Raw genomic sequence first — 27,458 nt, 5'->3', positions numbered from 1 at the left:
TGGACCTAAACAGGTACCCTTGAAATTCAAGTCCCTCAGGGCAGTGTATGTCTGCTTCCTGGGACCAGGGCATCCAGTGTCTCCCCTAGACCAGGGCAGACCTGTGTCTTCCTGGCTATCTCCCATTCCCCCCATCCCTAGCTCTTGTCTCAAAGATCTCACCCCAAAGATCCTCCAGCTTCATCTGGGGCAGCTTGGATGCCAGAAGAAGGGGAGCAGGCACCTGAATACCTGAATTTGTAGGCTCTGGCCCCACCTAGAGTCTCTAGGGGGTGGGGTGGGGTGGGGTGGAAGGTGGCTGAGAGTCAGGTTTACAGGTGGGGACACCTAGGTGGCTAGTGGGGTGGGGGACAAGGCTTAATGAGCATTTATTAGGTTGAAGCTTTTGTCTGAGTCTATAAGGAAGAATTCCCTGCCAGGGACAGTTCCTAAAGGGAGAGGAGGCAGGAGGGCAAGAGCCCCAAATCAGAAGAAATCAACAGATAGGACCAGCAATCTGGAACCTGGAACCTGGAATTGAGGTCTGGAGTATAGAAACTGTATTCTAGCGCCATGTTTCTTATGCCTGGGGTAAGGTTCTGAATCTCAGATTCTGGACCTGGATCTGGACCCCTCAATTCTGGGATTCTGAACCTTGGATCTCTGATTTTGAACAGTGGAGTTTGGATCTGGATCCCCACTTCCTGATTTGGGGTTTTGGATTCAGATCTCTGATTCTGGATCTGGGTGCCTTTGGTTCCTAACTCTGGATCCTGGGCATTGTATTCTGGATCTTGGGTTTTGTACGTTTTGTTGTGGATCTCCAACTCTGGACTCCGAATTTGGTGGTCTAGAGTCAGGCATTTATGATCTGAAGTATAGAGTATGGATTTTGGAGTCTGTATTCTGGAGTTTGGGTCTGGAATCTGGATCCTACAGTCTGGTCTTTGAGTGATAGGTCTTAGTCTTGGATTCTAGATCCAGGGCCTTTGAATCTAGAATCCAGACTAGGAGTCTGGAATTTGGTGTTTAGCACCTAGGACTTGAGGTCCTAGGATCCCTCACATCTGCTGTGTGAAGCCTGGGGCATGAATGGTAGATTTTAAATTTTGAGTTTTAAGGCCTGGATTCTAGAGTCTGGATCTAGACCTTTAAGATTTCATGGATTAGTTTTGGAATGTAAATTCTGGAGTTTCAAATCTACACCGTTCATTTAAAGGGCTGAACTGGGAGATATGGGCCTGAGTTCCTAGAATCTTCTCTGTAATATGAATTTAGACACTGGTAGATTGGAGTCTTTAATTTGGATCCTTTAATTTGGATCAAGAGATTCTGCATTTTGAAATCTGGATTCTGCTTTCTGGCGATCATTATTAAAATGACTCAAAGCTTTGGGAATTCCAAGTTGTCTTCTAATGTCTCAGGACCATAGGAGGGCCCTTAGCAATTTTCTAGAGTCTGTGCTGGCTTGTATAACTAATGAGAAGGCACGGAGAGCAGGAGGGTCTGACCACAGATCACCCAGTGAAGGATGGGACCTACTACAAACATGGTCCCTCTTAGTGTCTGGAAAGCCATTACCTATATGGGAAGAGGCTGTATGAACAGGGCTGACTGTTTAGGGGATCAGTGGCCAATGCCTCCGGGTCCTTGGCCCTTGATTTTCCTACAGATAATATGTGAGAATGATGGCATCTAAGCCACCAGATGTCTTTGGGATATTCCTGAACCACTGACCCCCAGTTATTCCAGAATCTTAGGGTCTCAGTTATTCTAGAATGATTGACCCTCAAAATTTCTAGCCTACTACATCTCCAGATTCTAGAATCTAGTATCTAGAACTAAAGATAGCTAGAAGTCTAGGACCTCGAACACTTTAGAACCTGAGGTTAAAATAGTCTAGAACCACAAACCTCCACATATTCTAGAACCCTAGATCTTCAGATGTTCTGGAATCCCCCCAGACATTAGACATTCTGGATTCCCAGTTGAGAAGCTATTCTAGAACTCCTTTGTCCCTTCATCTGGCAAAAAAATTCTTGCTGACGATCTCTAGGACTCAGTGGGCTACAGCTTCCGTTAGGCAGTTCCTGTGTACCTTATCTCATTTATCCTCCTGACAGCCCTGTGGGGGTGGTTATCATGGCTTCCTTCTTAATGTGGAGAAAACTGAAGCTCAGAGAGGGGTGTCATAGGCAATGGTCATGCAGAGGATGCAGAGGAATCCAGCATTCTGACTCTTCGAACACCTGGTTGGCCCATTGCCTCAATCCCAGGAGCCACCTCCCTCTGTTGGATCTGGGTGGTGAAGAGGGGAATGAGGTGAACCCCTGGGGTAATCACCATGAGAACTTCCCTGGTGTCAGGCTAAGCACTTTCCATCATGATTGCATGTGTTCCTTTCACTCAGGCAGGTGTTGTAAGCATCCCCATGACACAGATGGGGACACGGACAGATCTCAGACCTAGCTCAACCCAGGCTCACAGGCTCATGGGGAGGGCATCCCGCCCCGCCCTGACACGGTGACGTCAGCGCCCCTCCTCCCACCCACTTTGACCTAGACAGACCTGGGCTATCGATCCATGTCCTTCTGGGCCTCTTTCCAGTTGTCCTTCACCTCCACAGGCGGCCTGAGTCCTGCCGTCTGCCTTGCTCCTCCTCCTCCTCCTGAGAACACTCCCTGAAGCCTGAACCTCTCTTGTCTCAACTCATGTGGTTCAAGCACCAACCACACAGGTCTCCTTCATCTGACCTCGAACTCCAGCCTCTGGCAGCCACCTGCTTCTGGGCATCCTCCCACCCGCAATGTCCTCAGGCCCTTCTCACTCACAGTGTCCTAAATCATTTCTCTCTCTCACCAAACTCGTTTTCCCATGTTTTCCATCTCAGGGACAGCTCCACTGTTCACCCTGTCCTACGGCCTGTCCCGCAGGCACTGTCCCCACACCTTCCTTTTCCTTATCCCCTACAGCTCAATGGTCTCCAGCCCCATCCCTTCTCTCCATTCCCTTGGCCTGGCTGCAAGTCAGGCATCCTCCTCTACTCCTAGACCCTCACCTCCAGCCTCCCGTCCTCTATTTTGTCTCCTCCCACCCATTACCAGGTGATCTCAGAAGGTCTCTCTACACTCAGAGTTGACCCCTTTCCTCCCCTTCTCATAGCCCTTCAGTGGTGACTGCATCACCCCTGGACAAGGTACTTGCCTTCAGTGAGTCATTTGAGGCTGGGATCCCCTTGTCTGAACGAGTCTCATCTTGAACCCCCTTCCCCATGGAGACAATCATTGTGTCCCTCCCGCCCTGGAATGGGACTGGACTCCTGGTGCCTGAGGCTTCCCTTCACCCCTCCCCTCCACCTTCAGTGTGGGACAGTGGAAGGTGGTGTTTCAGAGTACGGGCTCTGGAGTCAGAGAGCTCCACCTCACTGCTTGCTAGTTTGGGAGATTCTGGTGTGTCTTCCTTTCTCTGCTTCTGATTCTCATCTTTAGAATCAGATAAACAGAGGGTCTCCTTGTAGAGTTTACCAAGGAGTGTCTAAGAGCCACTACCTATAAGGAGCTAAGGGCACTATTAATTTCACTCCATTTCACACACTAACAAACAGTGGGGAGGGGAAGGCCCCAGTTGTTCAAGGTCATCTAGGCTGCAGAGGGGAGGAGGCAAGAGAATGATCCAAGGGATCCTTGGGTGCAAAGCATCACTTCTTTGGTTATCAGGGTCTCGTTGTGGGATAGGAGTGGAAAAAGGGTGGGGATGGTCTCTGGTTGGATGAGGTAATATGCATGGAGCAGGTGTGTAAATCATAACATTAGGTTCGCACTTAAAAGACCGGTTAACACAGGATGTGATTCAGATGTGAACTCTAGAGCCAGGGGCCTGGGTTGGCATCTTGCCTGCAGCCCATAATACTGTGCACCTTGGGCAAGTCACTTGGCCTCCCTATGCCTCAGTTTCCGCATCTGTAAGATGCAAATAATTGCTTCTGCCTCATAGGAATGTTTTGAGGCAAGAGTGCTTGCTTGGCATTTAGGGCCATAAATGCTGCCATGCCTGGCATTTAGGGCCTAGTAATCCCAGATGATGATTAGTCCTGTTTATCCTGGGGAGGAGTGGTCGTATGGTCTGTCTTAGATAACACAGTTGGGCAGCGGCAGTTCCAGGACTTGAAGAATCCGAAATCCGACTGTCCACCTCTCAGATATGGCACCTTTCTCTGAAATTCCTTTATAGAGACTCCCGTTTTACACACGGGAACACTGAGTCCCAAGGGGGTAAGAAACAGATGTTTGGGGCCCCAGCGTGAGAGTGTTCTCTCCAGCAGGGAGAAGTACTCCGGTACGGACTAGGATTTCTAGTTTATCTCTGAGATTTTGTCTCACTTTCTGTGCTGGGAGGAGCCGCGGGCGGGGCTGGGGGTGGGGGACCGAGACTGAAAACATGGCGTCTTTTCTTCTTGGCCTGGCAGGCTCCCGCCGCTAGGTGGCGCCAAGTGTGCTTGTCCACGGAGGTTTGCTCCCGGGTTTGAGGGAGGAGGGTTTGGGGGAATCACGCAGAATTCGGGAACGCTGAAGGAGGTGGATCTCGGCGGCGGCCGAGAGGGTAGGTTGGAGACTCGTCCTGGAATTTGTTCTTAGCTGTTCTGCAGGAATTCTTGGGTCCATTCGGCGAACGGGCACAGGTTTGTGCAGGAATTAGGTTGGTGTTGGGGTTTTCCGCAGCCCTGTGCTCCCGTGGACACAAAGTCTGCAAGTATCCGTCCACCTCAGACCAGAGGGCTCCCGCCGCGCTTCCGGGACAGAGGGAAAGGGAGCAAGATCCAAGTCAGGCAGAACATCAAAGCCGGTGGGGTGAGGAAAGAGAGGGTGACTCGGAGAAGAGGAGGAGAGAGACAGAGCAGGACAAAAGACAAAGGTGGTTGGGATAGAATTCTCCATGGACTCCCATGTTTCTGCGTGTTTTTGGAGTTTGGTCTACCAAGCCGTCTTGCAAGACGGTTATTCCGGTCCGAGCAGTTGGTTTACAGTCCGGGACAACAGAGATTTCTCTCCAGAAAAAGTCCGTGTCTTATCCTAGCGAATAAAGACAACATCCTGCTCTCATAAAGATTTATTTGCTCTTTAGAAAATAAATATGCCTCCCACGAAGGGGCATTTCTCAGCTCGCATACTATGTGGAAGAGGTACTGGAGTCATGGGGCTGGAGTGCATGTGCGTGTGCCTCCGGACTGCAAGGAATCTGAGAGGCAGGGCAAGACTGTGGCTCTAAGATGTTAAGAGCAGGTGAGTGGAACTCCAATGTCCCATAGGGTTGAGAGAGCCCAGGTTGCTTACACTTTGGTCTTTTGTCTGCCCCACACTCAACCTGTGCATAGCCATCTGCCTACACAGTTGCACGTGGGTGTTCGTGGTGCGTACAGTTTGCATAAACGCAATGCTCAAGGGCAACCGTGGGCTGTTTCAGGCTTCATCCAGCAGTGCTGTGAGACACAAGGTCATCACCATGAGGTCAAGTTGTTGAAACTAGCCCAACCAGTGTGACTCCTATCACTTGCACTGCCCAGAGTGCTGCCCACACCTGCCCCCTTGTGTCCAGAGCCTGCATGGCAACTGGCTGAGCCCTCGTGTCTGACAAGGAGCCCAAGACCACACAGGGAGTCATGTTGGGAAGATGGATGATCAAGGCTGGACATCATCTCTCCAGGAATCATAGGCTCCAAGGCTGCATTGTGGAATGGCCATTGTCCAGAAATTGGTTTGGTTTGAAATGAGTGAGTTGGGGTTGTATGGGGTTGGGTCAGGATTCAGTTAGGTGTGTCAGGTGCTATTTTGGTTGGGGTTGTAGATGAGGGTCAGGATGGAGATAGGGTGCTGGACCCATAAGGTCTCTCCACAGGGTGACTCGGGGGACCCCGATCTGCATGTGGGTTCTCTGGCCCCTGAATTGACTATATTCCTCTACTCCAGTTCTTATGATCTTAAAATGGGTTTGTGTCTGCCCATTAAAAAAAAAAAAAAATCCAGTATAGTTAGCATGCTGTGTTATTTTAGTTTCAGTTTATACAATGGCCACTTATTTATTTTATTTTTGAAAGGAGGATATTTCATTACTTTTAAAAAGTAAACTCTATCCCCAATTTGGGGCTTGAACTCACTTACCCCATCTCCTTGAGATCAAGAGTTCAGTGCTCTACCAACTGTCCCAGCCATGTGCCCCTCAATGCCCCCAAGCGCTTATTTGTGTACTTAAATAGGAGAGGAGGGGGATTTTCTATCAAGTTTTAAACACATACCTTAGGCTGACCCATCAAGAGTAGCTCTGATTTTTCCAAAGAGCCTTGGAAATCAAAATGGTGGAAGCCTAGTAAACCATTCTGTCTCTCCTTTGAGACCCCCAAAGATGAACCTTGAGGTGCATGAATCTAGCTCCTGAGAACTACATAGTCCATTGCACAAAGTACTGGATTTTGCATGAGGATACTCTTGACTTGGGTTGTCAGATGAACCAGGATCCCTAGGCTATCAAGTGCTTTGCTACTTTTCCATTCTGGTTCTGAGACCACTGCTAGGAGAAACCCAAGTCCCTTTGGTACCTGAGACCATGATTTCCATGTCCTTCAGACAGAAAGGGCCACCTCTCACCCCCTCCCAGGATGACTATCACTCACCCCTCTCCTCCTGACTGCATTCCCACCATGACCACAGCATTGTTCCTGAACCTCCCACTCCCTCTTAGAATGCCAACAGCTCCTAGCATTGACCCTCACCCTTTCAGTCACCCTGTGATAGGGAGATACCCAATTCTCTCAACTCTCAGCCCAGCTGAAAGCCTCCAGCCACAGTTCTGGGAACCCCCATTCTCAAACACCCTAAATCCATCCAAGATGCTTTTCTCAACCCACCAGAACTAACACCTAAATCAGTGATGTTTTACAACCTCAAAAGCTCACCACAGGCCTCAAAAGTTTTTTCAGCATGGAACTCACTAAAACTTTCCTCTCTCAGCCTCTGCCCCTCTGGGACCCTTATGTGGAGTTTCTGGAAACTCTTAATATCCCAGACCACACAACCATTTCCCCCCGCCCCCTGCCATGTGATTCCTCAAATCACCAGACCCCCACACCACATGCTACTCTAGATGCTGCCCTCTGTCTCCTGCTTGATTCTTGTAGTTGGCTCTACACTCACTATAGTCTCCCCACCCAGGCCCTGCCACCAACCCACAACCCCAGGAATGGCTCCAGAATTTCAGAACCTTCCCACCCTTCCCACTCCCCTTGTCTCTCTATCCGGACCCTGAGCAGTGTTCCTGTCCCCATGTCCCTCCACCTCCACAGCACAGTTCCAACTCTTAGCCCAAGCCCTCTAAGCCCCGCTGCTTATGTGTACTCTCTCTCTCTCTAAGAAAAAAAATTTTTTTTAAGTGGAGAGTTGATATATCCCTGAGATAAGATGTATTTCTGGTGTATGGTGTAGTTCAGGCTTTAGGAACTGCAAGCAAACTGCTTCTGGTGGTCTTCACCATTCTATGTCTGCCCGGAAAGAACCATTTATTTTTTTATTGCTGCAGAGCTGAGGTTTCTGAAATCCAAACCTGGAGTCTTACCCTCTGAGTGGCTGAATTACAATGTAAAATGAGTTGCCAGCCATCCCGGTATCTTCTGTTCAAATGAAGGCATGATGGGAAAGAAGAACATTCAGAAGTTCAAAAGGAGATATATGGGAAGATCCTGATGAAAGGGAGGACACTGTGGGTAGGGTCCAAATAGAGATGTGTTTCAGCCAGGGTGTAGGGGATAGAGAAGATCCAGGGAGCGAGTGTTCGTGTCTGAAGGTCTGTGAGGCACCTGGGGTCTGTCCTGGTGCCTGAGGGAACAGTGTACTTTCCCCAGAGGGAGAGCCAAGAGGACGAGCGTGTTGGGCAGGGGGAGGGACATTAGTGATGAAAGGAAGTTTCTGAAAAATCTGGTGGGATGACTTTGTGTTTGGATGCATCCTTGGGGCAGGCGAGTCCAGCATCTCCACTGCTTACACCTCTCCCCCAAAGTTCAGCTCAGTCCTGGTCTGTCCTCCACCATGTGGCTGCCCAGCAGGTCCCCTGCCTACCTCTACCTCCATCTGGCCAGTTGCTGCCTCAGGGCCTAGCTGTTTGTCACGAATTCTGAAAAGTCCAAGATTTTACTGCCTTGCAAGCAAATGTTAGCTGGCCAGTTTTGTGAGTACTGGCAGAACACAGCAGATCCTGGGTCAGAGGCAGGATTTTACGACTCATGGCCCAGGAGGCAGCATGGGCTTTATATTTTCACCCATTCACCTGGCTCTCCAACGCCCATGGGGGTGATCAAGGAACATAGGTGGATTCTGTGCACACAGTGATTTGTGTCATAGCTGAGGATTTGAGTTTGGGAATCCTTAATCTTATAAGGGGGCTGCTGGCAAACTTTCCAAAGTCAGAATGTGGTTGAGATATTATCTTTATAATTCTGGATTGCAAATAAAATTTCTCTGGAGGGACATATAATTTTTATTGTCCTTGGCCATAAACAGACATTATCTTTTATTAAATAGTGGACAGTAAACAAACCTTCTCTGAGGGAGATACCATCTTGAAAGGCTGCATGATAGACAAACAATCTTGGAAGACAGTCCAGAGTAAAATACATATTGATTCCTTTGTTATGAAGATGTGACATGTCCATGGAGAATTTCTGAGAACATGAGTCCAGTCTCACCCCTTCCCTTTCCTCCAAGGAAGGGGAAGGTAGTATCACTCTGCTTTCCTCATGCTCTTTCTCCACCACATCTACATGGCCTCTGCTCACCAGAGTTCCAGCCCTAGTTTCCAACAGCAGGGGGAAGAGTGTGGTCATTTGATCTGTGGGATTGATGTCCAGTCCTGCCCTAGTGTTGGCTTCTGTTTCTGTGCCTGTGTGTGTGTGTGTGTGTGTGGCTTTGATCTTGAGGGGATGTCTCTATGTTTCCCTTAGATAGAGAGTTCTATCGTAGACAAGGAGTTCATAGAGGTTCATAGTCCTTTGAGCTCGTAAACTGCCTGTCTGGTACTTGTGCACAGCGCAGCTGTGTGTGTGTGGGGGGACAAGTGTGCAAGGCCTTACCTGTCTCCTACTTGCTTCCTCTTGTGAACTTTGTCATCATACATGAAACACGGTGAGAGATCTTGAACATCAAGCATCTGACTTGGGGGCTGATGTAGCGATGTGTCCTGTCCTGAAGCCTGTATCTCCAGCTGTCTCTGTCATCTTCAATGTCCAGCCTGTGTCTAGGTGTTGCACTGGGGTCGGATCCACTGGGTCCACACCTGAATGCTCAGCCTCTGGGTTTGTGCCTGCCACTTTGAATCACCGCCACTAAGTGGCTTGTGGAATAATCCAGTTTTGACCTTGACTATCTTACCTGGGTCTGCATCTATGTGAGCATGCATCTATGTGCATCTGTGAGCATGACCATATCTGTGTCCACAACATTTAATATCCACATTTAGCCCTTGATGAAAATAACTGTTATTAAGCAGCAACTTGTCCGAGGCATTCTCTCACACACAGACCCCTCTTTAACCTTAAAACAACCTCCATTTAACAGATGAGGAAATGGAAACACACAGAGGTCAAATGCTGGCTATAATACCATTTTATAGAGCTATGTTTCTGAACATGTCTTCAGGGGCCTGAGTCCATACTGACGTGTCTCCCCTGTGTATCCTTATTCAGGACCTGGCTTCTATGTCTAGACCCCGTGTACAAGTGTGTGCATCTCTGATATTGGATGTGTTCAGACCTCCATTGGACACTGTGAATTTAGGTCTGAGTTGGTACATCCAAAGCTTGGTGTCAGTGTGTGTGTGTGTGTGTGTGTGTGTGTACAGGCACTCATGACTCATCTGCCTACATCCATATGCACATATGAACATCTACTGTGGTTCTTGAATAATGTGCATATGTCAAGTGAGTTTCAGCATGAGGTGCTGTCCACTTAGTGCCCAAGTTTGAAAGTGTGATTTGCATGTGTGTACATCCATGAAATAGGATGACCACATTCATAACCTTGTGTGACACTGAGTTTGGCTGAGATGTTGGAGTCATCTGTGATACAGAGACATCTTTTTGTCATCCATTCTCAGTGGCTACATCCACTTAAGCGGTATGGTACATGGGTGACATTGAGTGACTCAGTCCAAGTGACCACATGTCTGAATCTGTGTCCACTGGCTTTGCCTCCATCCTAAACCATGGAAACCCCTGCCCTCCTGTCCTTTTCCTCTCCTCCCTCCTTCAGGTACTAGCAAATGAGAGGGGGGGGGGGACAAAAGGAATGGAGTTCCAGAGGAAAGAGACCGTAGTTTGAAAAGCTAGAAGGGGGACAATGTTGAAAAAACACATCAGGAGCACCTGGAGAAATTGAAAGGAAGGCATGGGTAAAGTTGGGATTTGGAATGGTTTTGGTTTGATTTGGATGGGAATGATGTGGGGGCTCTAGGGGGATGGTGGGCAATATATTTGTGGATGTAGAAGACCTGGGGGTTAAGATTGGTTGTGTTGGATGGAAGGATGGTATGGGTTTGGTTTGATTTTGAATGTGGAGAAGGTGGTGGCTGTGTTCTGTTGGGTTGAGTTGGGTGGGTTCATTTGCCTTGGGTTGGACACATGTGGGATTGGGGTTGGTTGCGTTGGGTTGTACTGGGTTTTGGTTGAGGTCATGTATGGGGATTAGGATGGGGATTGGGCACTGTCTCCATTTCTCCCACAGGGTGACACTGATCTGTGTGTGGGGGAGGTCAGATCATGGACTGAATGTGTTCCTGTACCCCAGTCTTTATGGTCTTTACTTGTGACTGTCGTTGACCACTTCTCTCACTTCCTGTCTTGGGAGCTTCTCATGCGGCTCAGAGCAGAGGGGGAAAGATTGGATCAAGTGCTTGACATGGGAGGGGCTGGATCCGCCTGTCTTCCGTAGGTGAGAGCCCCCTTCCTGGCTCACAGATGACTTTCTTCTCTCTGTGTCTTGGCATGGCAGAAGGGGAAAGGGATCCCTTTTAAGTGTATTCATTCCATTCATGAGGACTTCACCTTTGTGACATAATCACTTCCCAAAGGCCCCATATCCTCAAACCATCACACTGGGGAGTAGCAGTTCAATGTAAGAATTTGGGAGGAATGCAGACATTCTGTCCATAGCACGTAGGATAACACTGGAGGCCCGAAAGGCTCTAGTTCTTGAGTCTCTTCTGAGACTCCAAAATGCGATGTTCAATGCCACTTCATCCTGAGGTGCATTAACGAGGCCCCTCTAATCTAAATGTTCACTGGAGCAGCGCCACTGGATTCTTCGAGGGTTCTCTTGACCTGAATATGCAACTCATCCGGGTGTCCTGGGTCATCAGATGTCCAGGTTAAGGAATGAGGAGTTGGGAGGGGGTCTATGTTGGTACCTCTGAATTGTTCGGGAACATTGGATTTTGGGATGCTAGGAGATTCGCTCCAGGATACCTTTGGAATTTCATATTTCTGGGTCCAGTAGTGTTGGAATTGTGGATCTCTGGCATTCCAAGAATTGATTTTGTGGGGAACATTTTAGTCGGGCAACTCATTCCTGCATCTGGAAGTACAGGGGTTCTGAAAGCCGAGCTCGTATTTCAGGAATGTGGGAAGTTGGGGGACAGGCATCTTGGCTCAGGGGGATATCAGAGAGCTTCAGGGACATAGTGCATGTATTTGAGGGTCCAATGGGCTTTGGGTTGTGAAATCTCTCTTGGAGTGTAGCCATTGGAGGCTTTGTAATAGAAATCCTGATTCTCCAGTGCTGCTGATTCTGTTTTCTCAGGCTTCCTCTCACTGCCTGTGTCGAAAAGAGCAAGGCAACAGGGCTGTAGGCCCTGGCCCATTTGGACTCAGAGCCCGGCATATATCCAGCGTGATTAAGGACCTAAGAACAACAGGTGCTTGCTCTTTCATCCCTCCCATAGCCCTGGGGGTGGGGGCTGTCCACACCCAGAAGCAGGGCCAGGCTTTGGCCAGCTTCTTGGTGGCAGCAGATCAGGGGTGTGGCCATGGGGTTGTAGACTTTAAAGCCTCCCCAGCTCCTAGCTCACCGTCTGCCAGCTCCTGGACACTCTGTCACCATGTGGCTCCTGGTCCTGTGCCTGGCAATGTCCCTGGGGTGGACTGGTGAGTAGAATGGATCTGAAAGAGGGAGAGGGGCCCTGACTCTCATGGTGCTCTCACCCTGCCACCCCCACAAGGCCAGCACTCTCCCCATCCGCGCAGCCTGTTTCTCCCACCCACAGTCCAGCCCAGGCTGGGTACCAGTCTCTTCCTGCCTCTCCCACCCCCACCCCAGAACCTTCCTTAGCTCTCCACCCTGCCAGCCATCTTCTTCACAGTCCTCACTGCCACACTGGGTGCCTGCTTCCTCCCAGTGACCCCCAGACAGCTTCCGGACACGTGCAGTCTGGAGCCATCTCTGTCTCTTCTCTTCAGTGCTCCCCAACTCTTCCAAGCAGCACCTCCTCCTCATTGGACCCAGGGACCCTGATCCTCCTGTCCTACTTCCTAGTTCTCCAAGGTCCGGTGCTCTGGCTCCTGAGCCCCCAGGTGACCTTTCCTCTCAGTCCTCATCCCCTAAATATTGAAACCTTCTCAGAACCCAAAATTCCCACCACAGGCATACAAGATATTTAAGACTGAGACCCCTTAGCACCACTCAAATTCTTTTTTTTTTTTTTTTATAGAAGCAGACTGGCTTAGGCTCCCGATCTTCTTCTTCTTCTTTTTTTTTTTTTAAGATTTTATTTATTTATTTATTTGACAGAGAGAGATCACAAGTAGGCAGAGAGGCAGGCAGAGAGAGAGGAGGAAGCAGGCTCCCTGCTGAGCAGAGAGCCCGATGCGGGACTCGATCCCAGGACCCTGAGATCATGACCTGAGCCGAAGGCAGCGGCTTAACCCACTGAGCCACCCAGGCGCCCCAGCACCACTCAAATTCTTCTCTCCCAGTCCATGATCCATGACCCTCTCCTTTGGAGTCCTTAACACTGATTTTCTTTTTCTTTCTTTTTTTAAAAGATTTTATTTATTTATTTATTTGACAGACAGAGATCACAAGAAGGCAGAGAGGCAGGCAGAGAGAGAGGAAGGGTAGCAGGCTCCCTGCTGAGCAGAGAGCTCACACAGGCCTCCATCCCAGGACCCTGGGATCATGACCTGAGCCAAAGGCAGAGGCTTTAACCCACTGAGCCACCCAGGTGCCTGCTTAACACTGGCTTCTAAATCCCCTTCCTCTTCTCTGAGCCAACACCTCCACCAACGCCAGCTGTCCCCCAGTCCAGGAACTCCAGATCACTACAAAACAGCTGGCCTGCACACCACAAGTTGCTCCAGATGCTTCCTGTTTTCTTCTGATTCCTGGGGTGCAGTCTGTCTCAGCAGAATGTCTTCTCAGGCAGGATCTGTCACCCACCCAATTTAGGGACTGCAGGAAAATCACAGACCCTTACCGCACCACTTACCAGAACCTCAGCTCTGCTCTTCTGTGGCTGTGTCCCTCTCCTAACCTAGACCCTCCCAGCCCCATCATCTCCTCCCACCTGCCCTGACTCAGCATCCTTCTGCAGGTGCTGTGGCTCCCATCCAGTCCCAGATGAGCGGAGGCTCGGAGTGTAATAATTTCCAACCCTGGCTGTCGCTTGTGTACAATTTCAGCAGTGTCAGGTGCGGGGGTGTTCTGGTGCACCCACAGTGGGTGCTCACAGCTGCCCAGTGCATGTACAAGTGAGTCTGAGCATGGGGTCTGGGAGGGGGTGTCTGTACTCCCACAGGAATAAGCAATGGGGCACAGACCTTGGGTTCACCCCACAGGGATGTGGGAAGTTGGGGGACAGGCATCTTAGCTCAGGGGGATATCAGAGAGCTTCAAGGACATAGTGCACGTATTTGAGGGTCCAATGGGCTTTGGTTGTGAAATCTCTCTTGGGGTGGGAGAGGCTGGGGGGCTGAGGGAAACAAAGATGGTACTGGTCTGGGGCTCATGGAGAGTGGCAGGGACCACCCCAGGGAAGCCCTCCCATGGCAGCCCGTGTCTCTCTGTCTCTCCCTGTAACTATCTTCCTGTCTCCCTGTCCTGTGTCTCTGTCTCTCAGTCACTTGCTCTGTCGTGTGTCTGTCTGTCTATGATTTATCCGTCTCCCTCTCTCTCCTGTCTCAGGGTCTCTGTGTGTCCCCCTGTGTCTGTCCACCTCTGGGTCCCTCAGCTACATCCCTGTCACTATAGGTCTCACCCTCCATGCCTCTGCCCCATCTGTCTCTCTGGGTCTCTGCCTCACTCCCTTCCCCCGATTGCTGCTGAGCACCCCCAGGATGGGACTGAGGGAGACATCCAGAGAAAAGGAAGGGATTCTCCTGATGTGTGTGTGTGTGTGTTGGGGGGGCTTCTCATGTGCCCAGCCCCTCCCTCCAGGACAATGATGCACTCCAGGGGACACAGGGAAGGGCTGGTTTCAGCTGGAGTCTGGTGGGGGCCCTGGAAGAAGGAGGAGAAGGAGGAGAAAGAGGAGGCCAAAGAGGGGGAGAGGGTGGAGAAGAAGAGGGGGAGGAAGGTTAGTGAGGGGAGCTGGTTGGGGGGGAGGAGAAGCGGAGATAGTCCCAGGTGGGAGGGGGTGATGGAGGGATGTAGAGGTAGAAGATGGAGGAGGTCCTGGGAGGGAGGCGGCTGCCGACCTTGGGCTGGGGGCCAGGCCACCCGCTGCTGGGGAGCCAGCCCCCAGCCCCTGCTGCAGCTGAGCCAGTCCCAGGCCCCCTTCCAGCCCCTCCTGTTCTGCCTCCCTGTCTCCCTGCTCTCTCTCAGGTTGTACCCGCCACCTGCTTGCGTTCCTCCCTCTCTCCTCTTGCTCCTGTCCCTGTTGCACTGGACCTGCTGCCCCTTCCTGTCTGTTCTTTCAGTCTTGCTTCTTTCCAGGGACCCTTCCTCAGGGTCGCCACCTTTTTGCTTCCTCTCCTGTTGCCTTTGTGCTCCTACGGGCTCCCTGTTCTACCCTCTGCCTCGTTCCTTCTCCAGTTTCAAGCTCTCTCTTTCACTGCTTCTCTTTATCTCTGGATCTGCCTTTCATGCTGTCACCCTCTTTTGTTTTCCTCAGGTCTCTATTTTTCCGTGACTAATTCTTTACCGCAGGCTCTCTCTCTTTCTCCATGGTTGCCTCTTGTTTCTCTCTGTCTGCAGGACCCTCCCTGGCCCCACCTCCCCTCCCCCTTCTCTCTTCTCATTCCCTGGGGCTCCCTTTCTCCCCAGAAATTACCAGCTCTGGCTGGGTCGCCACAGCCTGTTCCAGCATGAAGACACAGCCCAATTATTCGAGGATATTAGAAACTTCCCACACCCTAAATTCAACCTGAGTCTCTTGAAGAAACACACCTGCCTCCCTGGAGAGGACTACAGCCATGACCTCATGCTGCTCCGCCTGGCAGAGCCCGCCCAGATTACAGATGCAGTGAGGGTCCTGGACCTGCCCACCCAGGAACCCAAACCGGGGAGCACCTGCTACACCTCTGGCTGGGGCAGCATTGAACCAGGTAAGTGTACACCAGAGCCGGACCATGCAGCCTGGAGCCCAGACACCTGGGTGTAGGGAGGAGGGTTCTGGGGCCTGGACTCAAGATCTGAGGGAGGAGGAGGACTGAGGAGCCACTTGGGGTCTGGCCACAGCTCTTTTTTCTCTTGGTCCTAGTCTCAGACACTGGCGATCTCCAGTGTATGGACCTCAAACTCCTGCCCAATGATGTGTGTGCCAAGGCCCATATCCAGAAGGTGACAGATCACATGTTGTGCGCTGGCCCTTTGGAGGGCAACAGTGACACCTGCCCGGTGAGCCAGCCTCTCCCCCCCTCGACCACCTGGGCTCGGACACGAGGCCCAGATTCAGGACCGGGGTGCAAGGGTTAATCAGGCATCGGTCCCACTGCTGTCCAGCTGTAGCCCCGCCCCCAGTGCCTGCATGCCCCCTGCCCTATCCCACACCCCCTTCTAGGCACCACCCCCGCACCTCAGTCTTCTACATCACAGTCCATCCCTTCCTCCAGGCAGCACGTACTTACTGAGCATCTACTGCGTGCCCGACACCAACCTAGCCCATGGGAAGACAGCAGTCACTGCTGTCTATGTCGCGTTCACTGTTTCTGTCTGTGTCCCTCACGTGGTGGTGGGGGGCTTCATGAGAGGCACTGCTTTCATGTCAGGAGATGCTGGTGCCATGGGGTAGAAGGAGACATCATGGAGCCGGGGGAGATGGCCAGTGAGCTGAAGGGAAGGCAAGGAGGTGGTGGGATTGAGTGGACACCTGTAGCAGGTGAGGGTGAGCCCAGTGGAACAGGGGGGGGGTAGAGCAGGTGCAGAGGTCCTAGGGCAAGTGGGCCTGGTGTATGTGAGGGTGTCAGCGAGGCCAGTGTGGATGGAGCCCAGTGAGCAAGGGGAGAGGGTGGGAGGTGACACCAGAGGGAAGGGGTCCCTCCTGTGGGACCACACCTGGGGCCTCAGGGAGGTGACTGCCACTCCTCTGAGGGACCTGGGGAAGCTATAGGGGAGAGGTGACATCAGAGATGGGCCCTCAGGTCGGAGGGCCCAGTAGATGGATCCCACTTCTTTTTGCCGTTGATCTGTCTGCTGGGACTATTCTCCTGGACCCTCCCCACTGTGCAGAAACTAGACCCTGAAGTCTTCTCCCCATTGGCCAGGACTCAAGCTATTGTCCTCTCTGTTGGAATCCCACCAGCCCTCTGGCAGTGGACTCTGGAGACAACTCTGATTTCCCCCGGAGCTGGGGTGTCACTGTCTGTGCTCTGTGGGCCCAGGAGCTGGTACTCTGCATGCAGAACTGAAGACCTTGTTAATGTTCCTTTTCCTCTCCCCTTTGTGCTGCAGGGTGACTTGGAGGGCCCCCTGATCTGCGATGGTATGCTTCAGGGAATCCCAGCCGGGGGCCATGTCCCATGTGACAGCCCCAGTATGCCCTCCGTCTATATCAAAGTAATGCCCTATCTGCAATGGATCAAAGAGACCATGTTGGACAACAGCTGAATGCCTCTGACCTTCCCCTCCCCTTAGTCAAATAGAATACGCAGCAAATTCTGGCATCGTTTGTCCTTTCTAGATGTGGAAGTCAGGGACCCACCTGGCCTGTGTCTTAAAAAAGTGTGGAGTCAGGGGTAGAGACGGGGAAGACCAGTGTCTTTCAAATGGGGGCGACCCCCCAACCTCCAGGAGACATTAGGCAGTGTCTGGAAACACTTTCTCACCCAGGTTGTACAGACACACTGAAGGTGGGGGTGGCCAGGCTCTTGTAGGAGGGATGGGTGTCCACCCTGGGCAGGTGGACAGTGACATGTGGTAGGTGCTTGCCACACGGCACTGAGCAGAGTCCGAAGTACAAAGCTGATGCATGCATGCCAGGGATGAAAGCACAGCCATGAGTGAAAACGTGTGAACATACAATAAGTCAGGGAGCCTAACAGCCTTACGTAAATTACACTATGCGCCCACAGTACTCATTCTGTAGAGCACAGTCAAGTCATGACGCCAGGGGAAGACACCAGAAGGGGTGCCTGTGGGAAGGGGAGTGGGTTATGGGGATGAGAAGGAATCATTAGTTAATAGTTGAGAGTCTGAGTCAATGAGTTGAATATAAACACAGTGGGAGGATGGGTCATGGATGCTGGATCAACGGTGCATGAGCCAAGGAATACAGTTACCTCCGCCTCCTGCCCATGAGGCCCTCAAAAGAGAGTGAATCAAGAGGGAACTCCATGGCCATCCTTCTCAGACACCACTGCAGGAAGCTTGGGCCGTCGCCTAGGGACAGGATCCACACTCGGAGATGTGGACTAGGGACAGAGCTGTTAGGGAGAGACCCCCACCCCCACGGGCGCAAGGGCAGCAACAGTGACTGAAGAGCTCACTGTGGGATGTAAGTGCCAGCCAGACACCAGTGGTGATGCTGCTGGTGCCGACCCAGTCCGGCTCCGTGGTTGCTGAGTTCGGTTTGGTGAGCGTGAGGTCCTGGCTATGAGAATCTCGGTCCCCAGCTGGATGTTGGAGTTGCCACAGATGAGCACATCTCTCCCTGCCTCAGTACGCCCATGCGGCGGAAGGCTCCCCTCATCTGAGCTCCCACCCGAATGTCAGCCGCATCTCATTTCCACGGCAAATCCATCCAGTCTCACCCCCTCTTCAACTTCCGTCGGAAACCTTTACGGAGAAAGGCACTCCCCTTCTCAGGCACCACCCCATAGATGAAGCCCCGCCCCCAACTCAGGCCCCGCCCCCAAAGTCTACGTTCCGCTTCAAGAGCGCACACGGGGCGGGCAGTGGAGTCCCTCTCCTTGCAACATGGCCATGTTTGGGTGTGGTCTGCAGCCCCTGCTGTTAGTGATGGGGCTTTGGCCGGGCCCTGGCCTGGACGCCTAGAGGCTGGGTCAGAGCACAAAGTGTGGGAGTCAGGGTTCAGGGCGGGGCCAGAGCTCAGCGGGCGGGGTCAGGACCAAGGAAGGTTCAGGAAGGTGAGGCCTGGACACAGTCACCAGTCAAGAAAGCCATACGTTAGGACACCTCTTCTGCACCTCTCTCCCCCCACTCCTCGCCTATCCCCACCCTCAGACACAACAGTTGCAAAACCTGCCTGGGTGCACATGGCATCTCACATTCAATCCCTTTCCCTCGGCAACACGGGTCCTCTCTGACCATACAAGAGTCACGGGGGAGTCTCAGGCTCCACCGAGTCTTCAGGTGAGTGCGGGGCCTTTAGCTCAGGCCTGTCCACCCCCCCCCCATTCTTTCACTGTTTTCCAGGAGATCTCTGGGCTAGAAAATTTCTGTCACTTCAGAAAAGTTCTCTTGCATCACTTCCCATTGTTTCTACACCTACTCCTTTCCACCCCATGATTAGTTTTGTCTGTTCTAGAATTTAATATATAAAAGGAACCATACAGGATGTCATATTTTGTGTCTGGCTTCTTTCACTCAGCATAATGAGTTTTGAGCTGCACCTCCATTGGTGGGTCTATCAACAGTTCATTTCTTTTCATTACAGAGTAGCATACCATTGAATGACTATGTCCTAGTTTGTCCGTTCAGCCTTTTATGGACATTTGGGTTGTTTCCAATTTGGCTATTATGAGGAACTTCTATTCTTCTATGAGGAACTTGATGTTTCTCTGAGCATTCTTGACTAGTCTATTGTTTTATTTTTTCATTGCTCTTACATAAATACCTAGAAGCCAACCTGCTGGTCATGGGGTATAGGTATGCTCATCTTTTTCAGACATGGCCAAACAGTTTTCCAAAGCAGTTGTACCATTTATGCCCCCTCAGCGAAGTATGAGAGTTACAGCCGCTCTACATGTTAACCAACACTTGGTGTTGTGATTCTTTTTTAATTCCAGACATTCTGGTAGATGTATCTTTTGGAAGGATGGTATATTCTTCAGATACTGGGTATAGGTTCTATATATAACCATTAAATAGAGGTTTTTAAAATTAACATATAACATATTATTTGCTTCAGGGGCTCAGGTCTGTGAATCATCAGTCTTACACAGTTCACAGCACTCACCATAGCCCATACCCTCCCCAGTGTCCATAACCCAGCCATCCTGTCCCTCCCCCCTCCCCCCCCAGCTTGTTTCCTGAGATTAAGATTCTCTTTTTTTTTTCTCCCCAGATTTTTAAAAAAATTTTTTATTTTTTATAAACATATATTTTTATCCGCAGGGATACAGGTCTGTGAATCGCCAGGTTTACACACTTCACAGCACTCACTGAAGCACATATCCTCCCCATAACCCCACCCCCCTTCTCCCAACCCCCCTCCCCCCAGCAACCCTCAATTTGTTTTGTGAGATTAAGAGTCACTTATAGTTTGTCTCCCTCCCAATCCCATCTTGTTTCATTGATTCTTCTACCCACTTAAGCTCCCATGTTGCATCACCACTTCCTCATATCAGGGAGATCATATGATAGTTGTCTTTCTCTGCTTGACTTATTTCGCTAAGCATGATACGCTCTAGTTCCATCCATGTTGTCGCAAATGGCAAGATTTCATTTCTTTTGATGGCTGCATAGTATTCCATTGTGTTTATATACCACATCTTCTTGATCCATTCATCTGTTGATGGACATCTAGGTTCTTTCCATAGTTTGGCTATTGTGGACATTGCTGCTATAAACATTCAGGTGCATGTGCCCCTTTGAATCACTACATTTGTTATCTTTAGGGCAAATACCCAGTAGTGCAATTGCTGGGTCATAGGGCAGTTCTATTTTCAACATTTTGAGGAACCTCCATGCTGTTTTCCAGAGTGGTTGCACCAGCTTGCATTCCCACCAACAGTGTAGGAGGGTTCCCCTTTCTCCGCATCTTCACCAGCATCTGTCATCCCGAGATTAAGATTCTCTTATGGATTGTCTCCCTCCTGATTCCATCTTGTTTAGCCATTAAATAGAGGGTTTTTTAAAAAGATTTTATTTATTTAGTTGACAGAGAGAGAGATCACAAGCAGGCAGGCAGAGAGAGAGGGTTGGGGGAGCAGGCTCCCCACAAGCAGGGAGCCGATATGGGTCTCAATCCCAGGACACTGAGATCATGACCTGAGCTGAAGGCAGAGGCTTAACCCACTGAGCCACCCAGGTGCCCCTAAATAGAGTTTATTAATCCTATTGATCATCTATGTCCTTACACATCTTTATCTTTTTCATTCCCTTTCTTTCTTTCTTTCTTTCTTTGTTTCTTTCTTTCTTTGTTTCTTTGTTTCTTTCTTTCTTCCTTGTAGGCTCCATGCCCAACTCAGGGCTCGAACTTACAACCCTGAGATCAAGAGTCACATGTTCTACCAACTGCACCAGCCAGGGGCTCCTCTTCTATTATTTTCTAAGAGCCATCTTTAAATCCTCTTTTACGAGTGGGAATTTGTTTACTTCACTTTTAGTTATTTCACTCCTTACTTTATGTATTTTGAGGAATATCTCCAGATGAATAGATTCCCAAATAATATATTTATTAACTCGTTCTTTAATAGACATTCTTAGCAGTGTATTCTTATGGATATAATATATCAACGAAGAGTATGATAACAATTCCAAATATTCTTTTTTTTTTTTTAATTCCAAATATTCCTGGGCCCTCAGTCTCCCACCATCTCTGCCCTCAGTTTCTATATCTCTCGGTGATCCTTCCCATCATGCCCCAGTTACAGCAGGAGGATTCTGAGGCAGATTCAAATGAAAAGTTCTTCGAATGCGTTTAAGAAGACAAAAACAAAACAGATTAACCAAAGTTAAAAACAACAACAACAACTAAGCAAGAAAATCTCATTAACTGGCCATTTGCTGACTTGGCTTTTTTGAAATTGGACATCCACAGAATCTCTTAACCTCTCAAGCATATCTCCTCCCTTGGGAATCCAGTGGCTCTCCTGGTTCCCAAGAAGGAAAAGTTATTTGTTGGAATCCTTTGAATAGGATTGGAAGCAAGGAGTACAGTTCAAACAGAGCCTGAGATTCTTTTAAATTTTTATTTCTGGGCTTAAGAGAAGAGGACAAAAAAGATGAAAAACCAACCCCCTCTGCCACTGGTAAGGCTGGGTCAACATTGTGCCACTAGGGGGCACTGTGTACAGGAAAAGATTCTTGGTGGGACCGGATTCTTGGGGCTAAGGGAGTAGGGAGTTGGGAGTGTAGACTCCTGGGTCTCAGGCAGGAAAGCACTGGACACCCAGGGTTCTGAATCCCTTCTGCAACATATACTGGGGGCTCGGTTTCTTGGGTCCAAGTCCCAGGAGTTAACTGTCCTGGATGGTTTTCTGTATCCAGTCAGTGAACTTGCAGAGGTTGGTGTAGACGCCTGGCACGTAGGGTAGGCCACACTGGGCTTGTCCAAAGGACACGAGGCCCTGCAGGGACCCGTTGCAGACCAAGGGGCCCCCAGAGTCACCCTGGTTTTGGAGAGAGGAAGAAAGAGAGAATCCAAAACACAGAGACGTGGAGACAGATTGAAACCAGAAAGGAACCCAAAGACACCAAGAGACAAAGAGGGAAATAAAAGACAGTGATGTACATCTTCAAGGCCCCTTCCAGTGCCCTGACTACATGGAATTCTGCTCCCTGAGGTTCAACGGCTGCTTGATTCTCCTGCATTTGTTGTTATTCTGTCTCTCACTCTTTTTTGTTTGTTTGTTTTATCTCCCCCTATGGCTTGTTTCTCGGTCTCTGACTCCCAAAGTCTCTGTGCCTCTCTGCATCTCTGGTATACTCTGTTTCCCTCCCCCTACTTCTCTTTGCGTTTCATTTCTGAGTCTATCTCTGTTTCTCCCTGAAGTGTAGCTCTGTGTGCGCCTGAGCTCATGTCTATTACTCTGTTCTCCATCCCTCTGTCTCCCGGGGTGGGTTTCTCCCTGCGTGCCCCTCCCTCCCTTCTCCATTGCCCCCTTCCCTCTCCTCCCCTCCCCCATCTCTCACGTTGCAGGAGTCCTTTCGGTCCTGTCCTCCGCCAGCGCAGAACATGCTATGGTGGTAGACGGGGGCGTAGAAGGCACTGCAGATCTCCTCGGGCACCACCGAGATATTCACGCACTGGAGCACTTGGGGCTGCCTGCCTGCGATGCAGAGCTCTGGGTTAGCCCCCTCTGGCTGGGACAAGAACCCTTCAGGGAGGGCGGCAAACACACGCTCAGGAGCTCACCATTCACCAGCTGACCCCAGCCAGAAACGAGGCAAGAATCCCCAGCAGTCGGGCACTGGGAGGCGATGCTGATGTTCTGGATGGTGTCAGACCCGGACACCGACTCTTTCAACTTGATGAGCATGAGGTCGTTGGCGATAAAGGGTTTGTTGTACTCTGGGTGCTGTATGGAGAAGTTGGCCTCCACCATCCGGCTGCCTGGCTCTTCGTTGGCCTCGAGACTGTGCAGTCCCAGCCCGATTGTGTAGGAGCTGAGGGACACGGGCGACCGGTTAGTTTTGTGGCAACTACACCGTTATCTCCATGGCCACGCTCAAGCACAGCCCGATCTCCACCCACCGACCCCAACCTCATCTTCCTTGTTAAGCACGATGCTAAGAGATAGCCAGACATGATCTCAAACCTTCATTCATACAATCAATAATCCAGCCATAAGAACTTGTCTTAGGGCGCCTGGGGGGCTCAGTGGGTTAAGCCGCTGCCTTCGGCTCAGGTCATGATCTCAGGGTCCTGGGATCGAGTCCCACATCAGGCTTTCTGCTCAGCAGGGAGCCTGCTTCCCTCTCTCTTTCTCTCTCTCTGCCTGCCTCTCTCTCCATCTACTTGTGATCTCTCTCTGTCAAATAAATAAATAAAATCTTTAAAAAAAAAAAAAAAAGAACTTGTCTTAATTCACTAGTGACTCAGCAGCTGAGATGGGATTTCGACCCTGGGTTGACTCTTTCCCCCACTTCCCGAGCAGAGCCTCGCTTCGCAGACGTTTCGGCTCTTAGCACGGAGGCCGAGCCTGATATTAGGACCCTCCCCTCAGCGACAGTACTGCCCGGTCCGGTCCGCCCCTCACCCCCACCCCGCCCCGCACTCACTCCTGGAAACAGTGTGCCGCCGACAGCACCCATTGCGGATGCACCAGAACACCCCCGCAGAAGAATTCGTCTTCCGTGAACAGTGCCGCCTGCCAGGGCTGCGAGTGTGGGCTGCAGTCTTCGCCGTTGATGATGTGGCCGCCGCCACCCGAGGCCAAGGATCCTGAGGGCGGACGAGGGCTAGGGGCGGGCTCAGGGTGGGACCAAGGCTCCTGGGGGCGTGACCATGGGCTAGGGACGTGGTTAGGGCTTCCAGGGTGTGGGCAGGACTGGGGAAGGTCTCAGGATGGAACCAGGGCTCCTAAGGGCAGGGATCGCTGCAGGGGCGTGGGCCAGGTTGGGGAGGGGGGGACAGGCTCAAAAAACAGGACTAGGGTCCTGAGGGCGGGGGTGGGGGAGGTCTCGGTGAGGGGGCGTGACCGGTACTTCGGGGGCTGCTATGGTGCCAAGGCGTGATCAGGGTCTCTTGAGTGCAGTCAGGGACCCTGAGGGCAGAGTCTGGCTCCTAGGGGCGGAGTCAGGAATGCTAGGGTAAGAGCAGGAGGTGGGACCAGGCCTCCTGGGGGTGGGGTCCTGGCGCAGGGCTTTTATGGACCAGATGACGTTTCTTGTGGTGGGCTGGGAGTCCGGAAGACATCAGAGCAGAGGAGAGAGGTCTCTCGTCGAGAGGGGTGTTGCAGCTTTGAGCGAGTCACGCCCACCTCCGAGACCCATTTGCTACCTTTGTCCGTCTTTCTCTCCCTCCCTTCCCGCGCGCGCGCCACCCCCCCCCCCCAACGAAACACGCCAGGCTCGTGCACTACCCGGGCCACGGTCCCCCAGAACAGGGGACTCAAACCCTCAAACAGGGTGCAGAGACAAGGGTGACGCAGCCAGACGCTCAAGCAAGCAGTGTCGCTCTCTGTGACCCTGAATCCCACCCCGCAGTCGCACCAGCAACAAGCCAGTTCCCAAAGAAACCCCATCACGCCGTCCTTGACGTGGGTCCCCGGGGATCCCTGGAACAGAGGCTCAAAAAAGTAGGCACGGATTCCCCGCAATGGGTGACACATCCAGAAGCACAACCTCCCTGTTCGCGGCCCCCTGGGCTTCCCCTGTCCTCACGGCATCGTCTGCCGCCTTTGTCACTCCACGGGATCTTCTCAGGCACAGACATTCCGAATCCTCCGTCCCTAATGCACCGCCTTTCACTGGTTCGACCACAGAGCTCAGCACTCTGTGTCGCACAAAGAGGTGTGCAAAGCCACACACACACAGTGCACCAGCAGCACACACACAAACTTCCTATGATACAAGGAATCACACGTGTTTAACCAGAGAGCATGGTCACGCGGCAGTCACACAGGCAGCTTTAGTCACACAGAGGAGGACACTGAGTCATACCTGCACAGGGACAAACCCTGTGCCCCTAGGCACTGACAGACACACACATACACACTCAGATACCTGTGACACCAAGGATGAGGTACCCCAGGAAACAGCCCCAGGGGTTTCCTGCTGTGGTCATGACCTCAGCACCTGCACAAGACGGTCAGTTTCTGATGAGTCTGGGGAGACCTACAGCTCAAATCTCTCCCTCTGTCTCTGTCTCCCTCTTTTTCTGCCCCCTAGAATATTATGGTCAGACTAGGACCCCTACACCACCCCTGCCTCCCAACACACACATGGTAGGTCTGAGATCTTGGCTCAGAGCCCCAGAACCTAGAGAGACTTAGAGAGTGAGAGATAAACGGAGAGGGAGAGAGAAGTAGAAGGAGAGAGAATTAGGTGGAGAGGAAGGGAAGGAGGAAGTGTCTTTCTGTTTCTAGGAGCATGGAAAGGACAGAGACAGCACTTTCAAGAGATAATCAGAGACAGACTGAGAGCCAGAGTCATGGACAGAGACGTTCAGAGAAACAGAGAGACCAGGGGAGCCAGAGAGAGAAAGGTAGAAACTCCTAACTAAATAGAGACCTCTTGGAGAGGAGACTGGGAGGCACAGGGTCCTGAGGCTGAAATTCACAGTGGTATGGAGTTGTGGGGAGACTGTGCTCTTAGGGGGGGGGGTGGGAGGGGTGCGGAGACCACAGGGATGCTCACCTGGCTGCCTCTGGGCTCCGGGATCCTGCGCTGGGCTGCACTCCTACTGGATGCTTCCTGCAGGGGCCCCTGTGGGACTTATAAGCATTCGCAGCTGGGCCGGCCTACCCCCGGGGACACATTCCTGGGGTCAGGTGCTGCACAGTTCCAGCTCAGCCCTAGTGCCAGGCTACTAGCTGGCGGTGGGGGGGGGTGGTGCGCGCAGAGGTGCTGGGAGCAGTGACCCAGCGGGGACATCCTGGACTCAGGGTCCCCCTTGTTTTTTGGTTCTCCCTCTCTCATCATCTTGTGTTCTTATTCTCTCTTGTTGTCTTTCATTTTCTCTCTCTTGTGTTCTCTTATTTTCTCTCTATTAAATCTTTCTCATTCTCCCTCTTGCCCTCTGTCTCCCTACTATGCTTCCCCAGCAAACCTTCCTGGGTTCAGAGACAAACTGAAAGCCAGAGTCATGGACAGAGACGTTCAGAGAAACAGAGAGACTAGGGGTCTACCCTAGTGGGGTACCTTTGGGGTACCTGCTCTCTCAAGTTTCCTACCTTTGGAAACTTGGGGTGACTGCCTCTCTCTGAGCCTACCTTTTCCCATCCGTAAAACCAGGGAACTATTGTTCCTCACTCCAAAAATACCTATCCAAAAAGAGAATGCAGGGAAAGAGCCTTGGCGCAGTGTCAGGCATGTAGTAGGAGCCCAGTAAGTGGGAGCACGATGAAACCCTTGCTCAGAAAAAAGCAAGTACGCACCTGCCATGCTCCGAGCTCTGCTGTCTGCACTTGAGATGCAGGAAGAAACCAGCAAATTCCAGGGCTCATGGAGCTCACATCCCAGTAGGGGAGACAGACAAACAGAAAAACTGAAAGGGGGGGGCGCCTGGGTGGCTCAGTGGGTTAAGCCGCTGCCTTCGGCTCAGGTCATGATCTCAGGGTCCTGGGATCGAGTCCCACATCGGGCTCTCTCCTCTGCAGAGAGCCTGCTTCCCTTCCTCTCTCTCTGCCTGCCTCTGCCTACTTGTGATCTCTCTCTGTCAAATAAATAAATAAAATCTTTAAAAAAAAAAAAAAAAACTGAAAGGGGGTGCCTGGGTGGCTCAGAGGGTTAAGCCTCTGCCTTGTGCTCAGGTCATGATCTCAGAGTCCAGGGATGGAGCCCTTCATAGCACGGGGCTCTCTGCTCAGCGGGGAGCCTGCTTCCTGCCCCCCACCCCGCCCTGCCTGCCTCTCTGCCTACTTGTGATGTCACTGCCTCTGTCAAATAACATATTAAAAAAAAGAAAAACTGAAAGGAAATATCTGATAGTCACCTGTGTGAAGAGAACACAGGTGATGGTAGATTGACTGGAACAGTGGGGTTTCTGCAGACAAGGTGGTGGCTGGGGAATCAGAGGAGGAGACATTTAGGCTGACAGCCACCATGCCCCATGAGCCTTGCAGGAAAAAGCGAGAACTTGGTGAGTGCAAGGCAGAATAAGGAGAAGGAACAAGACAGACTGTGCAGGGTTTTGTGCTGGGGAAGAAGTTTGGGTTTATTTAAGTGCAATAGATTTTAAGCATAGGGGTAGAGGGAGTAATATGATCTTATTTACTTTGAAGAGAATCTTGTGTGGAGAATGACTGGAGGGGGAGAAGGGAGCAGAGACTAACACAGAGGTGGGAGGGAGAGCAGCCCAGGTAGACGATGCTGTGGTCCAGGGAGAAGAGCCAACATACTCACCAAGGGGTGGCAAGTGGGAGGGGGGGAGGCAAGGCTTGGCCTGACCATTTGTGGCACCCTTTGTGGAGGCAGGCAAGGAGATGTGGGGGCAAGGGCTGA

General features: G+C 51.3%; 2 protein-coding genes across 3 annotated transcripts; one reads left to right on the top strand and one right to left on the bottom strand.

Moving 5' to 3' along the window:
• Nucleotides 1-4,519: 4,519 nt before the first annotated feature.
• On the top strand, nucleotides 4,520-17,102 carry LOC101690899 (kallikrein-1-like). 2 transcript variants are annotated; one of them, XM_004767174.3, is made up of 6 exons: nucleotides 4,520-4,578; nucleotides 11,814-11,928; nucleotides 13,603-13,759; nucleotides 15,273-15,553; nucleotides 15,709-15,845; nucleotides 16,899-17,102. In XM_004767174.3, the coding sequence occupies exons 3-6, from the start codon at nucleotides 13,629-13,631 to the stop codon at nucleotides 17,052-17,054; spliced, it is 705 nt and encodes a 234-aa protein (XP_004767231.1). In that variant the 5' UTR covers nucleotides 4,520-4,578; nucleotides 11,814-11,928; nucleotides 13,603-13,628; the 3' UTR covers nucleotides 17,055-17,102. The 2 variants fall into 2 exon arrangements, with proteins under 2 accessions (XP_004767231.1, XP_004767228.1); XM_004767171.3 differs by lacking the exons at nucleotides 4,520-4,578; nucleotides 11,814-11,928 and adding an exon at nucleotides 12,096-12,157.
• A 4,428-nt stretch (nucleotides 17,103-21,530) lies between these two features.
• On the bottom strand, nucleotides 21,531-26,399 carry KLK4 (kallikrein related peptidase 4). The gene is made up of 6 exons (XM_045077283.1): nucleotides 26,393-26,399; nucleotides 26,228-26,278; nucleotides 23,574-23,853; nucleotides 22,708-22,958; nucleotides 22,485-22,621; nucleotides 21,531-21,961 (listed from the first exon to the last, which is right to left on the bottom strand). The coding sequence occupies exons 1-6, from the start codon at nucleotides 26,397-26,399 to the stop codon at nucleotides 21,809-21,811; spliced, it is 879 nt and encodes a 292-aa protein (XP_044933218.1). The 3' UTR covers nucleotides 21,531-21,808.
• Nucleotides 26,400-27,458: the final 1,059 nt, after the last annotated feature.

The sequence above is a fragment of the Mustela putorius genome, unplaced genomic scaffold, assembly GCF_011764305.1.
Source record: "Mustela putorius furo isolate JIRA1106 unplaced genomic scaffold, ASM1176430v1.1 tig00000196_pilon_pilon_pilon, whole genome shotgun sequence".
NCBI lineage: Eukaryota > Metazoa > Chordata > Mammalia > Carnivora > Mustelidae > Mustela > Mustela putorius.
The sequence above is the reverse complement of the archived record's forward strand: the minus strand, read 5'-3'. Positions and strand labels throughout refer to the sequence as shown.